A 17590-nucleotide genomic window follows, 5' to 3' on the forward strand; every position below is an offset into this window, starting at 1 on the left:
AAATAAAGAAAGAAAAAGCGAAGGAAGACTTATTCAAATGCTACATGAAACTTCTTAACCCTATATTTGTTCTGGATATACTCAACCCATTTTCTCCATTCCATAATATAACGTTCTTGCGAGTGATCTTTCAAGTAAGCCGAGATCTTTGCCATCTCTGCCAGGTCGGAAACCTTTAAAGTCCATTCTTCTATAGTCGGCAGTTCCTCTTTCTTCCAATACTGACCTATTAAAAGTCTTGCTGCCGTGATTAAATTCAACATCAGCTTAGTGTCCACAACCGTAGTATCTGTAATTATTCCCAACAAGAAGAGTTGCGGACAAAACTTTATCCTTTGCTTGAAAATCTTCTGCATATTCCACCAAATTTTTATCCAGAAGGCCTTAACCTTTTTACAAGTCCACCATACATGAAAATATGTTGCATCTTCATCACCACACCTCCAACATTTTGGTTGATAATTCGGATACATGCTTGCAAGCTTTTTAGGATCTAAATGCCATCTATAAAACATTTTATAAAAGTTCTCTCTTAGATTTTGAGCTTGTGTAAATTTTACATTCCTCACCCAAATCTTTTCCCACGTGTCCATTGTAATAACTTCTTGAATATTTTGGGCCCATTTTATCATACAATCCTTAACAAGTTCTGTTTCTGAGTCAATCTCTATCAATGCAAGATATATCCGTTTGATATGTGCTGGACCCTGATTTCTGTTTAAGTTTATATGCTGTGAGACATGAGTCAAAGAATTGATATTGCCAATCAAGCATTTTCTTCCACTTTATATAGACAACTATGCTACCTTATTTTAAATTCAGTTTTATATGTATTGTATTTATTTTGTACATGTTGTATCTTCCACTTACCAAAAACAAACAATGAAGAATTCTAGGCCATGGACATGCTCAAGAAAGAAAGTTAGATTGGGATAATAAGTTGATTAGATCCAGACGTGATCACTCTTAAAATATTCATTGAAACTACTAAGATTTAAGGAGGTAGTAGTTCCACTGATTTCAACATAATCAAATATAGATTAAGGCTATGCATCTCAGTATATATAATTCATTGCCTTATGGGCCTTTAAAATCAGTCAGGAAGATAATGAAGTGAATGTGAAGCCTGCCTGCTTCCAGTCATGCTAGATTTGTGATGGATCATCCCTGTAGTTTTATTGCCAAGAATAAACAAGTAGCTTGTCACTCTTGATTTCCCAGTCTGTTTTATAGACTGTTTTAAGTTTTCCTAGTGGTCTGCCATCCAAATACTAACTAGATGAGACCCTACTTAGCTTTTTCATATTGGTCAGACGCATCCATGTACAAAACATCTACGCTCCACCCTGGAGAAATAACACAGTATTTTCATGAACATGGATATCTGGTATTCATAATTCCACATAATGTAAAATAAATTTCAGTGTTTGCTTTTGCATGTAAAAATTATTATTAAGAATTTTCAGTATTTTTGATTTTTATTTTTAGAAAATTACTGTAGCAGAATGCATAGAAACACAGAGTAAAGCTATGACAATGCTCACTATTGAACAGCTATCCTACTTGCTCAAGTTTGCACTACAAAAAATGAAACAGCCAGGGGTAAGAAGATATCTGTTGATATTTGACTCTTCTGTGTATTATTGCTTGTTTGAAAATAAATTGTCTTTAGATATCTAGTTATATAGTATGTGTTAACATTGTACAATGTCTGTCTGTCTCTATCATCTATCTATCCTGCTGCTCATCTTGCTGAGGCAATTCTAGACAGCCTATACTTTATTCAGTAAAAATACCATATAAAACATTAAAAAATAAATAATAAATAATAAATAAATAAATTTAAAATTCAGTTAAAATTGGCTTGACCAAGATGAAGAGGAAGAGCATTGTCTGCTGTTTGTTTGTCAATGTTTTAAAACATTGTTTTAAATTGTTTAAACATTGTTTTAAAACAATGTTTTAAAACACATAGATATAGACCTGGGAGAGACTCTAAATATGAATGTGTTAAAGTTGCATTAATTTTGTAATACATATATGAACATGTGACAATTATAGGGAGTCCTCACTTAACAACCATAATTGGGACTGGCAACATGGTCATCATCATGTAACTTTGCTATGCTGTAACAGTCATATGTCTCAGGACTGGTTGAAAAGTAACTTTCAGTGCTTTTGTAATTTTGAACTGGCTAGTTCTTAAGAGCAGACTACCTGTGCAGTAAGTTCTCATTTGGCCATGAATTGAGACTAGTGAATGCCTAGTGATTATAATATTGAAGTCTGATTTTCAAGCTTTTACCTGATTAAATTTAAATAAATGATTCTTGCTCAATTTGATTGATTAGCTAGATTGCAAACATAATCACCCTGGTTTTGACACATTATTTGTTTTTAAGCAATATAGTTGTTTCTAGAAAGATTTATATTGTAACTGTAATTGTTTTGTGTTTATTGAAACAGACAGAGCCATTTCAAAAGCCAGTTTCACTGGACCAGCATCCAGATTATGCAGAATACATCTTTCATCCAATGGACCTTTGTACGTTAGAAAAGGTTTGTAAGACAGGAAGGAGATTATTCCGCTTTATGAGATCATTGTTAATTTTTTTCAATTTATCTCTCACAGAAACAGTGAAGATTTTGTTGATGTGATAAATAAGGACTCTTTCAAATGTGTGAAGTTCATTAAGTGAAAATATGGAGTTGGAAGGGAGCTTAGTTTACTGTTCATTTAATCTAACCCCTTTGGGTTAGATTTGGAGGTTCTGTTTGGACATCTCTGACTAATGATCAAGACCTTAGTAAGGATCTCTTCCAAAGGGGACTCAATCACTTCCTGTAGCAACTTATACCACTGGTTGACAGATTGTATAAATAAAAAAATATTCCTTTGACATCTAGCCTCAATTTCCTTTCTTATACCAATCCATTGGTTCTGGTCCTGCCTTATGGGGCAATAGAGAATGTCCACTTCTTGCTGTATGTGGAAGTCTTCTTAATTATTGTGATATGTCCCCACAGTTGTCTCTTTTGCAGGACAAACATTCTTAGAACCTTTAACCTAGGGGCAGTTAGTTGTTTAGTTTCAAGAAGTATATCATTTTTGCTTTTATCAAAGAGCATTCTGCTTTTATTACGTTTTGGAAATAAGTGCATGCAAAGTTTCTAAGAGTGGGAGAGGCAAAGAGTAATTGCCTAATTTAATTTAACTATAGAGGGCATTCAAATATCTGTTTCATAGAATCAATTTTGAGGCTGGCTACCTGTGAACATTTTTATATTTTAAGTGACATAATTTAAAAAGAAAGTATGTGTGATTCTTTTTTTCCTCAAGTGTATTATGGTACTCTGTTCCATGTTCAAAGTAGATTTTCATGTATAAGAAAGAAATGACCATAACAATATGTTTCAAAATTCCTATAATTTGGTCAAGTTTCAGTAATTATATTTGATATGCTGTAATTATATTCCAACAACGTTGGTAGCCAAAATGGCACCTAATTGATTATATTGAGGTTTATAATATCTAACTTTTTGAAAACTCATTCCTGAATCTAACGTCTACTCCCAGTTCATGATTATTTCAATTGAAATCTTTCCATTCATTTATTTGGAATAAAAGTATTAAGAAAATTAGATATAGTAGATAGCTTCTGGATTTATATATTATTTCCTCATTTTAATACAATGTTTATATTATCTTTTTCAGAATGTTAAAAAGAAGATGTATGGTTGCACTGAAGCCTTTCTGGCTGATGCCAAATGGATTTTGCACAATTGCATTATTTACAATGGGGGTATGTATATGCGTATTTCCTTGAAGGTACAGATAGTCCTCACTTAATGACCACAATTGGGACCAGTAACTCCACTAGTAAGAGATGCGGTCATTAAGGAAGATGTCATGTCAACCTGACAAACTTGTGACTTCACTTCTGTTGTCATTAAATGAGGTATCGTGTGACCATAACTTGTGATTTTATTGCTGGTTTCTCTGTTGACTTTTCTTGTCAGAATCTGGCTGTGAAATCCACATATGGTGATCATGTAACCCTGGGGAAGCTGTAAAGTTCATAAATGCAAGGACCAATTGTAATGTTACTTATTCAGCATTCCTCTAACTTTGAATAGTCATTAAACAAGGCAGTCAATAAGCAAGGAAAACTTGCAATTAATTTTTATACAATAAATGGAAGTAAATGGCCCAAAAGTTTCAAGTAGAAAGAACACAAATCTTTTCAAATATTTAGTAATGAAAGTAGTGTGTTTTCCTCACGTTCCCCCCTCCCCCCTCCCGAAAAAGAATAGGCTTTTGGGATGCAAAACTTTCCCAAATCAATCTGTTTTTCCCCACATCATAAAATCCTCTATCAGTAGAAGGAAACAAGTTGAATACAGCCCTAAGAGTTAAATGTATCCCTTTCCATTCTCTCTTTCAATTTAAGAATCTTTTAGATAAGATGGGACAATAAATATTTATTATTTTTAGTTGAGATTCTATAAACAGGTCTTTGAAAATAGCTTTTTCACATTGAGGTTTTATATTGAGATTAATCCTGTGTGTGCCTTATATTAATGTATAAACTGAAATATTTTATATCTCCTTTACAATAATGCTATCATTTGCAAATCTAAATAATAAAATCAGGTGTGATAACTATTAAGATATGTTCTTTTAAAATTGGGTTGAAAAGGTGCATTCAAAATGATTTCTCTGGGAATGCTACAAGGTAACACTAAAGAAAACATTACCTAATAATTATAAGTTCAATAAGAATGAATACTTGTGAAATGTGGCTCTATTACATCTGGATTTACGAATGATTTACTTTTATGACTTGCCATTTCTACTGGCTAGATTCAAGATTTATATTTAATTAATTTCGCCTTTTGAAACATGCATGTCAAACTGAATATGTTTACACTCTAGATAATACAAATAATAAGCATCTTTTGTAACAGATTTAATTAGACATCTGTATTTCCCTGTTTCCCCAGGAAATCACAAATTGACACAAACAGCAAAAGTCATAATTAAAATCTGTGAACATGAGGTATGTATTTCCAAGTTAGCATTTATTTTTATTATACTAATTTAACCAACAATTTTATGTAATGCTAAGAAAACTAGAAATCATAGTTTGAGTATTTTTATTACATAAAATGAAGTAGAATTTCAAAATTTCAGGAACTGAATAATCTGTATTCCAGTTTTTAGATTGCAATCCTCTACTCATGTATCTAAAAGAACAAAGTCTATAAATAAAGTATTTCTGCATAGACATATATGGAATACTTGTGCCTATTAAGCATATAGACTAACTAATTGAAGTCATAAATATCAAATTATAATTTCAGATTATATATAAATCAGACTAGATTATTTTCAGTAATTTTGTTATAGCATTACTCAAACATACTAACTTTATAAAAATCTGTTTTGAAAGATATGGATCTAGAATTGGCATTGCCAAATTGAAAATACCTTTGAAAGTATTTATTAAGATAACAGGCTATGTCTAAAGTACATTGACTTTTTCAACATGTAGTGGAAATCTGCAGCCTTTTTCCTTCTGCTCTCCTCCAAAATCTTCACAAAATAATCCTTTAAGAATTCTTAACAGATTCTGCTGATAAATATTGTTCCATCAACAGATAAAGGCAAATTGTATGCCATGCATAAAAAGTCTAATGATCTTATAAAAACTCAATATGCCAGCATCGTTTAAATTTATTGCTTAAATTAAGATTTTCTTATGCAAAACTATGTGTTGCTATCAAGCACAATGTTTTCATACTTTCATTTATTTATATATTGTCTTTGTTTACTGTATAATAAAAGGCTGATGTTGAATCTTATGAAGCAGCAAAAATTAGTATGCATAAATTCCTGAATGCACACGGGCAAAATAATTATTTGGAGTAGAAAATTATAAATGACTGCCATGTTACTCTTGATTGCAGGATTGAATAGAATTGTAAATACATTTAATCTTATGCTCCAACTCCATAATAGTTCATGTTTGTTTTTACAGATGAATGAAATTGAAGTATGTCCAGAATGTTATTTAGCTGCTTGCCAAAAACGAGAAAATTGGTTTTGTGAACCTTGTGTAAGTAAAAAAGGAAGGGGGGGGGATATTAAATGATAAATAGCATATATAGAAGCGCAGTGAATTTCATTTTTATGCATACTGCTTTAAATAAAAAATCTTCTGTTTTTGCCCCAAACCCACACATTGCCGCTGATTGATAATAGAAATTGAATAGTTAGTCTTTCCTTCATTCAAGCACCTCTGATGGAAAATATAAGTGATCTAGATTTGGTTAATAGTTCCAAATCCTAAAATCATCTGGCACTATTATTCAGGTTTAAATAGAATAATAATTTAATAAATGAGCAAATGGACATATATTTTAATGGGTAAGACAAACCTTAAGTGAAGTTGTTACATAAATACTAGAATCACAATTCAGCTCTGAGATAAAGCCTCTTCCATTGTCTCATCCCTACTTTGTCACCTGTAATGAAACATTGAAGCCTCAATGCATTCAAATATAATTTTTTTGAAACTCTTGAAATCTACTAACAACCAGTTTTTTAAAAATCAAATCTCAGAAGCCATTACTTTTTTTCTATACAGCATTAGATTTAATTACACAATGGATCTCTGGATTTCTTATGGTTTGGAGAATATACACCAAATCCCTTTGTTAAGAACACTCTTGGTAAAGGACACCCATAGTTAAGAACAGAGCCTATTGTATCAGATTTCAAGTTAAACATAATGATTCAAGTTAAATATGCAGTGGTTGAAATTCATTACTCAGTACTACTTATACAGCAATATACAATAATAATGTTCCAACTTGTATACAAATTTGATTTAAGAACAGACTTTGGGAACAGAACCTTGCTCTTAAACTGGAGACTGCTTGTTTAGTAGGGGAATTATTTGGGAGTGATAGCATAATGATGTGACATATGCATATATGCATGTATTTTAAGTAGCGATAGTAGATGTTTTATTTCTTTTGTGCTTATAACTAGCATAGACATGGAATTAAAAAAAATTGAAACAGTAACACATTACAGTTAATCATCACATCATAATATAAAATATGGTGCCTTTAAACTAAAAAATCCACAACAGATTTTATTATTCTTATTTTATTATTATAAACTATATATTATATCTATGTGTGGTGGGCTACATTACATTCTATATTTTACAAAAGCTAAAATAACAATACTATACTTACATTTAACTTCAAACTGATGAGGGGAACTTCAAAAGTAATATTAGAAAAAATTACTTCACAGAAAGACTAATGTAAGCTTGGGACCAACTTCCAGAGGAGGTAGTAAGTTAATCATCAGTAACTGAGTTTAAAAATGCTTGTGATAAACAGATGTCCATCATCCAGAAAAATAAAAAATAAAAATAAATAAAATATAAAGATAATTTAAATAACTAATCTTAATTAATTAATTAATTAAAAAACAAACTCATAGGCAGATCTAGATCTTTTTCTGCCATCAGTTTTCTATGTTTCTGTGAAAAGAGAGAGCTTGTCGATCAGAAGGTCGGCAGTTTCGCGGGTCGAATCCCGAGTGCCGCACAACAGAGTGAGCGCCTGTTACTCGTCCCAGCTTCTGCCAACCTAGCAGTTCGAAAGCACGTAAAAATGCAAGTAGAAAAATAGGGACCACTACGGTGGGAAGGTAACAGCGTTCTGTGCGCCTTTTGGCGTCTAGTCATGCCGGCCACATGACCACGGAGATGTCCTCGGACAAGCGCTGGCTCTTCGGCTTTGAAACGGAGATGAGCACCGGCCCCTAGAGTTGGAAACGACTAGCACGCATGTGCGGGGGAACCTTTACCTTTTTATATAGAAGCATTATTTACACTGCCCAAATGTAAGTGTTTTCCTAAAGTATTGCAATGGTAATATTCTGATTTTTAATTAAAATTATGAATATTGTATTTTGAGGATGGACTACCTGTACAGATTAGTTTAAATTGATTCGATGTTTGAATTATTGTTCTGAAGTTATCTTTCAGTAATCAGAATGAGGCAAAAGATCACTGGCAACTAATTGCTACAGAGAGAACAGGTTTTAAAAGAAGACAAAAATAGTTTTAATAAGATAGGAAACCTCTCAAAGCCATACAGTAGCTGGACAAAGAATGACTTCATTTAAAGTTGTAAATTTGAGACATTTTTACAATCTCAGTCATATAAATAACTATTGTCTTGCATGTCAGCAGTTAAAAAATAATGCATGGCTTAAAATAGTTTTCTCACCATGTGGTCACTATGCACTTTCCTCTAGAGCAATCCACACCCATTGGTTTGGGCTAAACTCAAGGGTTTCCCATTCTGGCCGGCTAAAGCACTGAGAGATAAAGATGGTCAAGTTGATGCTCGTTTCTTTGGTCAACATGACAGGTGGGAATTAATCAAAAAATGATGGAATAATTCAGATCATTCCTTTTTGGTGAATGATTAGGTGGTAGCTGCATTAGTTAAAATGTTAACATTCTGCAAATAGTGATTTTTTTGTACAGAATATAAGAAGCACATTGGGAGAACTCGTTTTAAAAAATCTAAAAAGATAACATAATTTTGTCCATTGAAGGGGATACATTTAGTCAGATTTGGTAACTGATGTTTACGTAACCAAACATGACAGAATTATGAATTAGAAAGTCCATTGTAGTTAGGATTTGTAAAAGGAATTTTTGTTCAGAAATGGTCATGGTGGACTGTTAATTTGAGTGCTGTAAAAAGGAAGAATTTTCAGGGCTGGCTACATAAAAGCTCTAAACCTCAGTGTAAATCATGAGGGAAGGATTTATCCCACATGGTTTGAAAGATATGATATTTGTTCAAGTGACAGAAAAAGCCTTTTTGTTCACTGCTATTGTTTCTTTGATACAATTATAGGATTTCTAACTATTTCTAGTGTTCTTTATTTTAACAGGAAACTTTACGTATACATAGATTTCATGAAGAGAGCAAATTAAAATGTGGGTTTTTATTTTTATGAAGAAAGTAATTTTTTTCCTGGATTTTGAGCAGTATCCTCAAATATGTAGAAATGTTTATATTTATTATGGTGGGATCTTCTTTTACTGGCCTGTTGGTCAGTATGAGGTGGCCACCAAATGTAACAGTAAAAGGAATTATTTATATATACTAATAGTATTTGGTTGATCAACTTAGTCCTAAGGAATCACCACATATATAGAGTGGACTAAATGATAATGTAAGCATAATATTGCAAAATGATTTGCTGTGCAATAAAAGAATAACTCTGAAGTTAACAGTTATTTCTTTGTTATTGTATCACATTCAGTTTAAGAAATTTGAATTGCAATATATAGTCTTTTGCACATCACCTGATATTTGAAGGTCGGATTTTGAATTTCCTTAATTGATTTTTTTAATGAATTGTTTTGAAAGATGTATTTCTAGAACTATTATTTTTTGCTGGAGACTGATTAAATTGACCTTTCAGTTTACAAGTAGGTGCTAAATAAACTTTCTACCTTAAGCATGTATCAAATACCCATTGAAATGTGTAAGAATTGCTTTTTACAATGAAATAAAAATTAGGTACCATTTATATGGTTTCTTTTACTGTCTTATTTGCAGAGCCTGGGTTCCAGTAAATAATTGCTACCTCATGTCTAAAGAAATTCCTTTTTCTGTGAAAAAGACTAAAAGCATATTCAACAGTGCAATGCAAGAGATGGAGGTTTATGTGGAGAACATTCGTAGAAAGTTTGGCGTATTTAATTATGCACCTTTCCGGACACCATATACTCCCAACAATCAGTACCAAATGTTGTTAGACCCTTCAAATCCTGGAGCTGGAACTGCTAAGACAGATAAACAAGAGAAAATCAAACTTAATTTTGATATGACAGCATCACCCAAGATTTTAATGAGCAAACCTATGCTAAGTAGCAGTACTGGACGAAGAATTTCCCTAACAGACATGCCACGTTCACCAATGAGTACAAATTCATCAGTACACACTGGATCTGATGGTGAACAGGATGGAGAGAAAAAAGCAACCTCTAGTCACTTTAGTGCAAGTGAAGAGTCCATGGATTTTATTGATAAAAGTACAGGTAAGAATACAGAAACAAAATTGCTGCATCAAATGGTATTTGAACTTTAACATCAACCAGTGCAGGGAATTTTATAAAACTAGAAGGAAAGTTTGTCTAATACTTTATAGGATGTGTTACTAGACTCAGGTGCGGCAGTGTTCCTAAGCGTCTATCCAATGTTCTTGGGACCAATTATAAGAGTAGGGTAGAGGCATAAAGGTTGTCTCCCACACTAATAACAGGGTAAATTGTGATAGGTCAGTCACCTGGGAAGAATTTGTAATGTAGGGAAGAGCCATGAGTTATTGAACAAAGGATATTACATTAGAGGGGCTTCATACAAGAGGAGGAGCATGATATGGTTATTTGGATCAAGCAAACTAGTACATACAAAAATGCTTCGTAGTCTTCAGGGTTAATTGGACTTTCACTCCCATTAATAACCTATACACTCAATAATTTTTCAGCAAGGTGGCTGCTTAGTGCTTTGCAGATTTATATCATATTACATCATTGTGGATCACACCCCTAATTTAAAAGAACTTAGTATTCTAAAATAAAAAATAATTTCTGGTTGTCCTCAGCTGCTAAATTATAATGAAACAGAATCAGAGTTCAGAGAATACTGAAATGATAAGTAGATAATAGGTTTTTGTACATTTTTCTTGGGGTTATAGGAAAAAAGTACTTATCTTTCTGAAACAAGATTTGACTTACAGTCATAGGCAAAAATATTAAGACAAAATTAATCAATTTATTGTTTCAGGATTATTTATGTCAGCAGCACTATATCTAACATTTTATGTTTTTGGAAATTTGGGCCACAGATAAAAAATAATATGATCTTGAACAAACTCAGAATTTGCTTTCTTTTTTAAAAATCAATGCTTGCCAAATGTTACAATTAACCAGAATAAACTATTATAAGCCAGCTATAATTATTATAATCCATTTGGAAAGCTCAGCTATTCTATATCAAGCATTATCCTTAACATACTAATTTGCACTGAATTCCTTAGGTGAATGACAAATAACATCAGAAGACCACCTAAATATTGATGTACGGCTGTTTCTGATATAGAGCAAAGAAGTAAATGTTACTTCATTTGGATCCAGTCTAGATATCTTTGTACTTTGTACCTTTTAAAAAATAATTATTTTTGTTCTGTTATTTAGCAGTTCACCTATGGAAAGCACATTTTAAACTTTTCAGAATAATTTCTTTTTATTTGTTATGCATTCTTGCTTTAATAACACTTTTTAAATAGAACTGAACAAAATAAATTGTGCCTCATTTGTTTGAACAATGACATTGAGGTTCTAAATTGTCCTTTAGTATATTTATGATATTCCTGTTATATGTACACACACACACACACACACACACACAGTCATAAAAATCTTAAGAGGATTGAATATCCCACCGAATTTTGAACTCCTGCTCACATTTCATTTATATTTCATAGATATTCTATGGAAAGAAAATAAAAGTATTGGGAATATATGCAGTACTTATTTTCATTCAAATATTCCTAGTATAATGGTTTGTAATATATGTTCTGTTGAGAAAAAAATTGATCAGCCAGGATTTTTTTGAGTCTTGTCATTCAATGCTTCATGGCTTTTGCTTATGACTGCCTGGGTGGTTCTTGTTAGCTTGTCTTTTCTCACCTAATGCCTTCAGATAGATTTTTCACATTATTATTGTTATTTTGCAGACCTGATCATTCTCCTGGTCTCTGTAGATAAATTTTTCCTTATTTCAAATTGACTATTATTTAGCCACAACAGTTTGTACTAACCACATTAGATTGCATTAGAAGAAGTGATGTAAAAAACAAAAGATTACTCATGGCTTTGCATTTAAAGGCTAAACAGCATATTAAAACGTATTTTATAACATAAATGTTATCCTACATTTTTTGCTTAGCTTGATACCAAAGGAGTCAGTTAGAATATGATTTATTTTTGCCAGTCATTATATCTGAATTGTCTTGGTTAATAAGTAATTAAGTAGTTACTGAGTAATTAAGTGACAGCATATAAATGTTCTTGGATCATCCCTCAAAAGCTAAGAATGATCTGACCTTAGATGCCACTTGCGTGAAAGACCATGAGGAAATACCAGCACCATAGGGTAGATTGGATATTGAAAAATCCCTGAAGATAGCAATGACACCAAAGAAACTACATAGACATAGAGCAGTAGTCATCCAGAATTAATCATGCCTCAAGAGTCTTTTTGCTTTGAATTAGCTATTTTAAGAAAAAATAACCATTAAATATGGTTAATTATTAAATAAGGTTCATATTTAATTAATTATGAAATTTACTGCAAGAAAAATTAGAAATTTAAATGGATAGAAAAAGGAAAGAATTCCAAAACTAAATATTCCTGTTCTAAAATGAAAGAGTTAACAAATTCATATTTTATATAATTCTTGATTTATATAAGCATTCCCTCTATGTTCAGTTTCCCCTGAATATTGGTTAAATGAATTTTAAAAAGTGATAAGAGTTAGAGAGAGTGGTTATAAATGCATGTTTTATTGGAAGTCTTGAAGAAGTTTCTCACTACTTTTATATCTTGCTTCTTATTTCTTTTCTGACATTAGATCATTTAATTTTGACTCCATGGCCAACATACGAAAGAACTACTTTTGCATGTCCCTTATCTATGTTTTTTCAATTGATTTTTCATAGGTACCTTATTGCCTGTTTCCTTCATGGGAGAAAGTGTTTGCTCTCAGTTTCAAAAGCACTTTGTGATACTTTATAGAGAGTTACTATTCAAAAAAATAAGGGGAATCAAGTTACACAGACGGACTTGACCTTTATCTCTGCCTAAATAACCTCAGTTTATAGTTGAAATTTACTTTGTGTCAATTACATTCTTTTTCAGCTTCTCCAGCACCAACAAGGACAGGCCAAACTGGAAGCCTGTCGGGTAGTCCCAAACCTTTCTCTCCTCAACCATCAACTCCTACAGCTGCAAAGCAAGAAAGAACATCTACTCCAGGCAGCATTCTTAATCTTAATCTTGGTAAAATAAAGTTGTCCGTGCAGTAATGGATGTGAGATTTATATATAATAGTGGTAATTAGAGGACACACCTGCCTGCAAGTGCTGATACTAAATTTTGGATTAATATTCTCTTGGTTTTCAGCCTAAATGCAATAAGTGCCACTGAAAAAAATTGATCAGTTTTACTTAAATATGATGGCTGATTTTTGTGAGAGCACTGATTTAAGATTGGACCAACTATATTATACTAGTATATGGAACTTTGGTATCAACTTAGCCAAGAATTGTTTGTGTCCTATTCAGTATTTATTCACTAGCACAAGAAATGCTCAGGAGTGTTGATTAGGTACTATCTTAATCCATAATTAAATGCATAATTATTATCTATTTCTGTCCTGTCCTAAAATAATCTATTATAAGTTTATAACCGTACATCCAATATTTGCAGTAGTAATCAATAATATTTAATAAAGGTAATTAAATTAGTTTGTGATTGCTTAAATTCAATTACTTAATGGAAATATTTTAACTTAATATTCTAGATCGTAGTAAAGCTGAAATGGATCTGAAAGAGTTGAGTGAATCTGTCCAGCAGCAGTCTACTCCTGTGCCACTGATTTCACCAAAACGACAAATTCGCAGCAGATTCCAGCTGAATCTTGACAAAACAATAGAGAGCTGTAAAGCACAACTAGGTATCCGTATGCATCTGATATGATTGATTGTATAAGCACTGAGAAACATTCTTTTTACCAATACTTCATAAATATAGTTGATAATGGAGTATTAGCCCTTTATCCAAAAAAGCCAGGATTCAGAACCCTTTGTATTCTGATTTTTGAACAAGCAAATGGTACTTTCATACAGTATTAAAATATGAAAGATTTTCTTTCACAGAATTTTTGTAAGATTTAAAATCAGTGGTCTGCTATGAATAGATCTGTGATATGCATGTTCACTGATTCACATGGCTTTATCTTTAAACTATAAGCTATTGGAAATAAATGGGGTAAAAAATTGTTTATTTTTTATGATTAGGAATCAATGAAATATCTGAAGATGTTGCAGTAGAGCATAGTGACTCAGAGGATTCTGAAAAGTCAGACTCCAGTGATAGTGAATATATCAGTGATGATGAACAGAAGTCCAAAAATGATCAGGAAGAAGAAGAAAAAGAAGGTATAAGAAATGATAAAGAATCTTTAGTTGTGAAAAAAAAATTAAAGCCACCAACACCAACAGAAGAAAAAGAGGAAATTAAAAGTACAAGCTCAGAAGTCGAGAAAATAAATAGCCCTGCCAAAGAGAAGGCAAAAGTAGACTCTGATAAAGAGCTTTCAGAAAAAGTGAAAAATTTGTCACATCCTACGAAGGAAAAACTGAAAACTAAAGAGGAGACGGACTCTCCAACAGTGCATCTTGGTCTAGATTCTGATTCAGAAAATGAGCTAGTTATTGACCTAGGTGAAGACCAGTGTGGTCGTGAGGGACGAAAAAACAAAAAAGAAGCCAAGGAATCACCTCCTAAACAAGAAGGTAGGATACTTTAACATTTTTTTTTTTGATCATGAAAATACTGAATACCACTTTCAGAGCTGTCCCGAAAGCCCTTAATGAAAGAATTTTTTTTGTATTTCTACACTGATGAAAACTATTTAAAAATTGAGCTGTTATGTTATTTTCTGCAACCAAAACTATATGACTTTTACATAAGAGAAACTTATGTTTAAGGAGTTGGAAAACTCAAGATAATCCAAAGATGTCTTTCAGTACAAAAATATGCAAGGAAAAAAAACTTGGGGAATATAAAAAATGTTACTTCTTTAAAGTCCATTTGTTCAGTGACTGTTCAAAGTTATGATGGCACTGAAAAAATAGATTTCCAGCCAATTGCAGTGCCCTCATAGTCACAGGATAAAAATTCAAGCCAGCCAGCCCACATTTATGATGGCCACTTATCCCCTAGTCATCTTTGTCCGCCTCTCCATCACTGCTCTAACTATCCCAGCCATGCATGAGACTCTTGGGATTTGCCACACTGTGGCTCTGGGGTTGCTTGCACCCTGACCCACTATTGTTGCGTTTGTGCTGTGCCTCACTAGCCACCTGCACACACACACACCAGCCCCTCTACACTTGGACGACACCTTGCTGGCGAACTGCACCCTCTTTCTGGCAACAGCCATGTCTGGCCACATCTTGCCAGCTATACTCCAATTCCACAGTTCTGGTGCCTTGCCCCAATATCCCATGGCATGTTGTCTGCCACCCTTGCACCCATTGCTTCTTTCACCTAAGCAGCAGCCACCCCCCCCTATGCCTTGCCAGCCACCTGCATGCCTTCCCTTGGTTCCACTGTGCTCGCACTACACACACTCCATCAGCCCTGCTATGCTTGCATTGCATTGCACCCACCTGTACCTCGCCAGGCGCCCAGGCACCCTCCCTCACTGGGCTGCAGCCAATTAGCTTCCTACCAACCTCCTTGTAAAGTGCCTGGGACTTGCAACTTCTTGCCAGTTTTCCCACTGACTTTCCTTTTTAGAAGCTGGTAGGAAGTTGCGAGGAGGTCCTCACTTAACAATATGTGATCTTTATATAAGAAACGCAATGGGAACTGTAGAATTTGCCATCATTTATAAATGTGACCATATCATGTTGTACTTTACAACTACATAACTTAGCAATTCTGATTCCAGTTACTGTAGTTAATCATGGACTATCTGTGTAGGAAAAGAAAAAAGAAAAAGGCATTAGAGAGGGGAATTATGTGAAAAGGGAAACAGTATAGGCCAATTGGGTGAAGTGGTGTAGAAAACCTAACTGTACTGTAGTATTCAATAAATGGGCATGATTTAGAAACTATAAACTGTTCCTACTGTGGCTTGTTTAGGTGTTACTCAAACAAGCGACTCTGGCTCATTTTTCAGAATGAGTCAAGAAAAGAAGCTGGAGTCATTAAACCAAATATATGGAGAGGGTAAAGAAAATAAGTTACATCAATTTCCCAATATTGCAGTACAGTAGTGGGACTTGGCTCACTTTGGATTTCCAGTCAGAAAAAAATTCCCATACTTCTCAATTTATTTATTTTATTTTATTTTAATTCCATTTATATCCCGCCCTTCTCCGAAGACTCAGGGCGGCTTACAAACATAGCAGTAGCCTTCATTCTATGTATATGCCTGCTTATTAGGGCTTTCACACACACCCCCAAGCGGCATTGACATTCTCATGGCTAAAAAATTACTTAGCAAACCAACAAACTGGAAAGGATCCAAATAATAATTTTATGAATTCAGAGCTAGCAGGTTACAGCCAATTACTGGTCACTTGCCCCAGTAATGGCAACAGCAAGAACCACAAAGCTGTATAGATGTTACATAATAAAGTAATCAAGGATAGTTTGTGTGCACAGAAAATCCTAAACAAAGAACTGCTTTATAACTAACTATTAAAGAGAATTACCACAAGCAAAGTATATCTTTCATGATTTCATAACATTTCAAACACATTCTTGGAAATACAACGCAGCATTTCTTTAAAATGTTTTGGAAATTGAGTTGAGGCCCTAATTGTTATTCTATCAAGCTGATCCTGATTTTACAGTAAAAACCATTATAGAGGTATGGCAATATATATCTTTGACTCTTGCTAATAGGCAACTCTGGCCAGTTAGCCACTGACTGGCACAATACATGTGAGACACAGAGAAGTACACCTAAAGAAATATAGCAGTGCTATCCCTAAAATAAGTAAATATACATATTGATTCACAGCCACAAATGTCAGTTCTGATTAAACCCACTTTTTAGTTTAGAAATATTTTTTAAAGAAGGTGGAGTTAATAGAATGGGATCTTCTAAGCATTTGATTCTCTTTAAACAAGATTGCAAGGGAGAAGTCTATTTGCTTGGAGATTGGTAAGAAAGCCCATGGGGTCAATTCATGCAATTTGAACTTGTAGAATCCAAACTAGCTACTTTAATATTCTGTATACTAATTTCACAGGAATCTTCCCAGACTAGCAGATTTGCCTAGGAAAGACTTGATAAGGCTCAAATGTATTCAGGGCGGGAGTATGTGTGTGTTTGTATGTGTGACAGAATTTACCTCTTGTGTTAACATAAGGAATCCATACTTTTGATAGTTATTTGCCATATGCAAGCAGGAAATTTTGACTGTTTAATCCAAATAGTGTCAAGGAAATATTGGTTGCATTTTATAAATTGCTTACCATAAGAAGAATAGAATGGAATTGAAAGATTTTTTTATGGTTATCCTTCAGCTATTCTCACTTTTCTAAGACATTTTTGAATCACATTTTTCTCTTAAAATCTAAGAAGCGTAAGAAGCATATTATAATTGGTACAGTGATTAAGCGCTGGCTTAGAAACCAGGAGACTGAGTTCTAGTCCTACTCTAAGCATGAA

General features: G+C 33.3%; 1 protein-coding gene across 5 annotated transcripts in view; it reads left to right on the forward strand.

Annotated features, from left to right (window-relative positions):
- ZMYND8 (zinc finger MYND-type containing 8) overlaps positions 1-17590 on the forward strand; it is a 105005-nt gene that overhangs the window by 67949 nt on the left and 19466 nt on the right. For all 5 annotated transcript variants that reach the window (XM_081323902.1, XM_081323901.1, XM_081323904.1 and 2 more), the window contains 10 exons: positions 1489-1602; positions 2467-2559; positions 3716-3803; positions 5005-5060; positions 6042-6119; positions 8345-8460; positions 9670-10151; positions 13036-13176; positions 13700-13852; positions 14196-14693. In XM_081323902.1, coding sequence (XP_081180028.1) covers positions 1489-1602; positions 2467-2559; positions 3716-3803; positions 5005-5060; positions 6042-6119; positions 8345-8460; positions 9670-10151; positions 13036-13176; positions 13700-13852; positions 14196-14693 — 1819 coding nt within the window. The remainder of the gene's footprint in view (positions 1-1488; positions 1603-2466; positions 2560-3715; positions 3804-5004; positions 5061-6041; positions 6120-8344; positions 8461-9669; positions 10152-13035; positions 13177-13699; positions 13853-14195; positions 14694-17590) is intronic.

The sequence above is a fragment of the Vipera berus genome, assembly GCF_964194415.1.
Source record: "Vipera berus genome assembly, chromosome: 3".
Classification (NCBI taxonomy): domain Eukaryota; kingdom Metazoa; phylum Chordata; class Lepidosauria; order Squamata; family Viperidae; genus Vipera; species Vipera berus.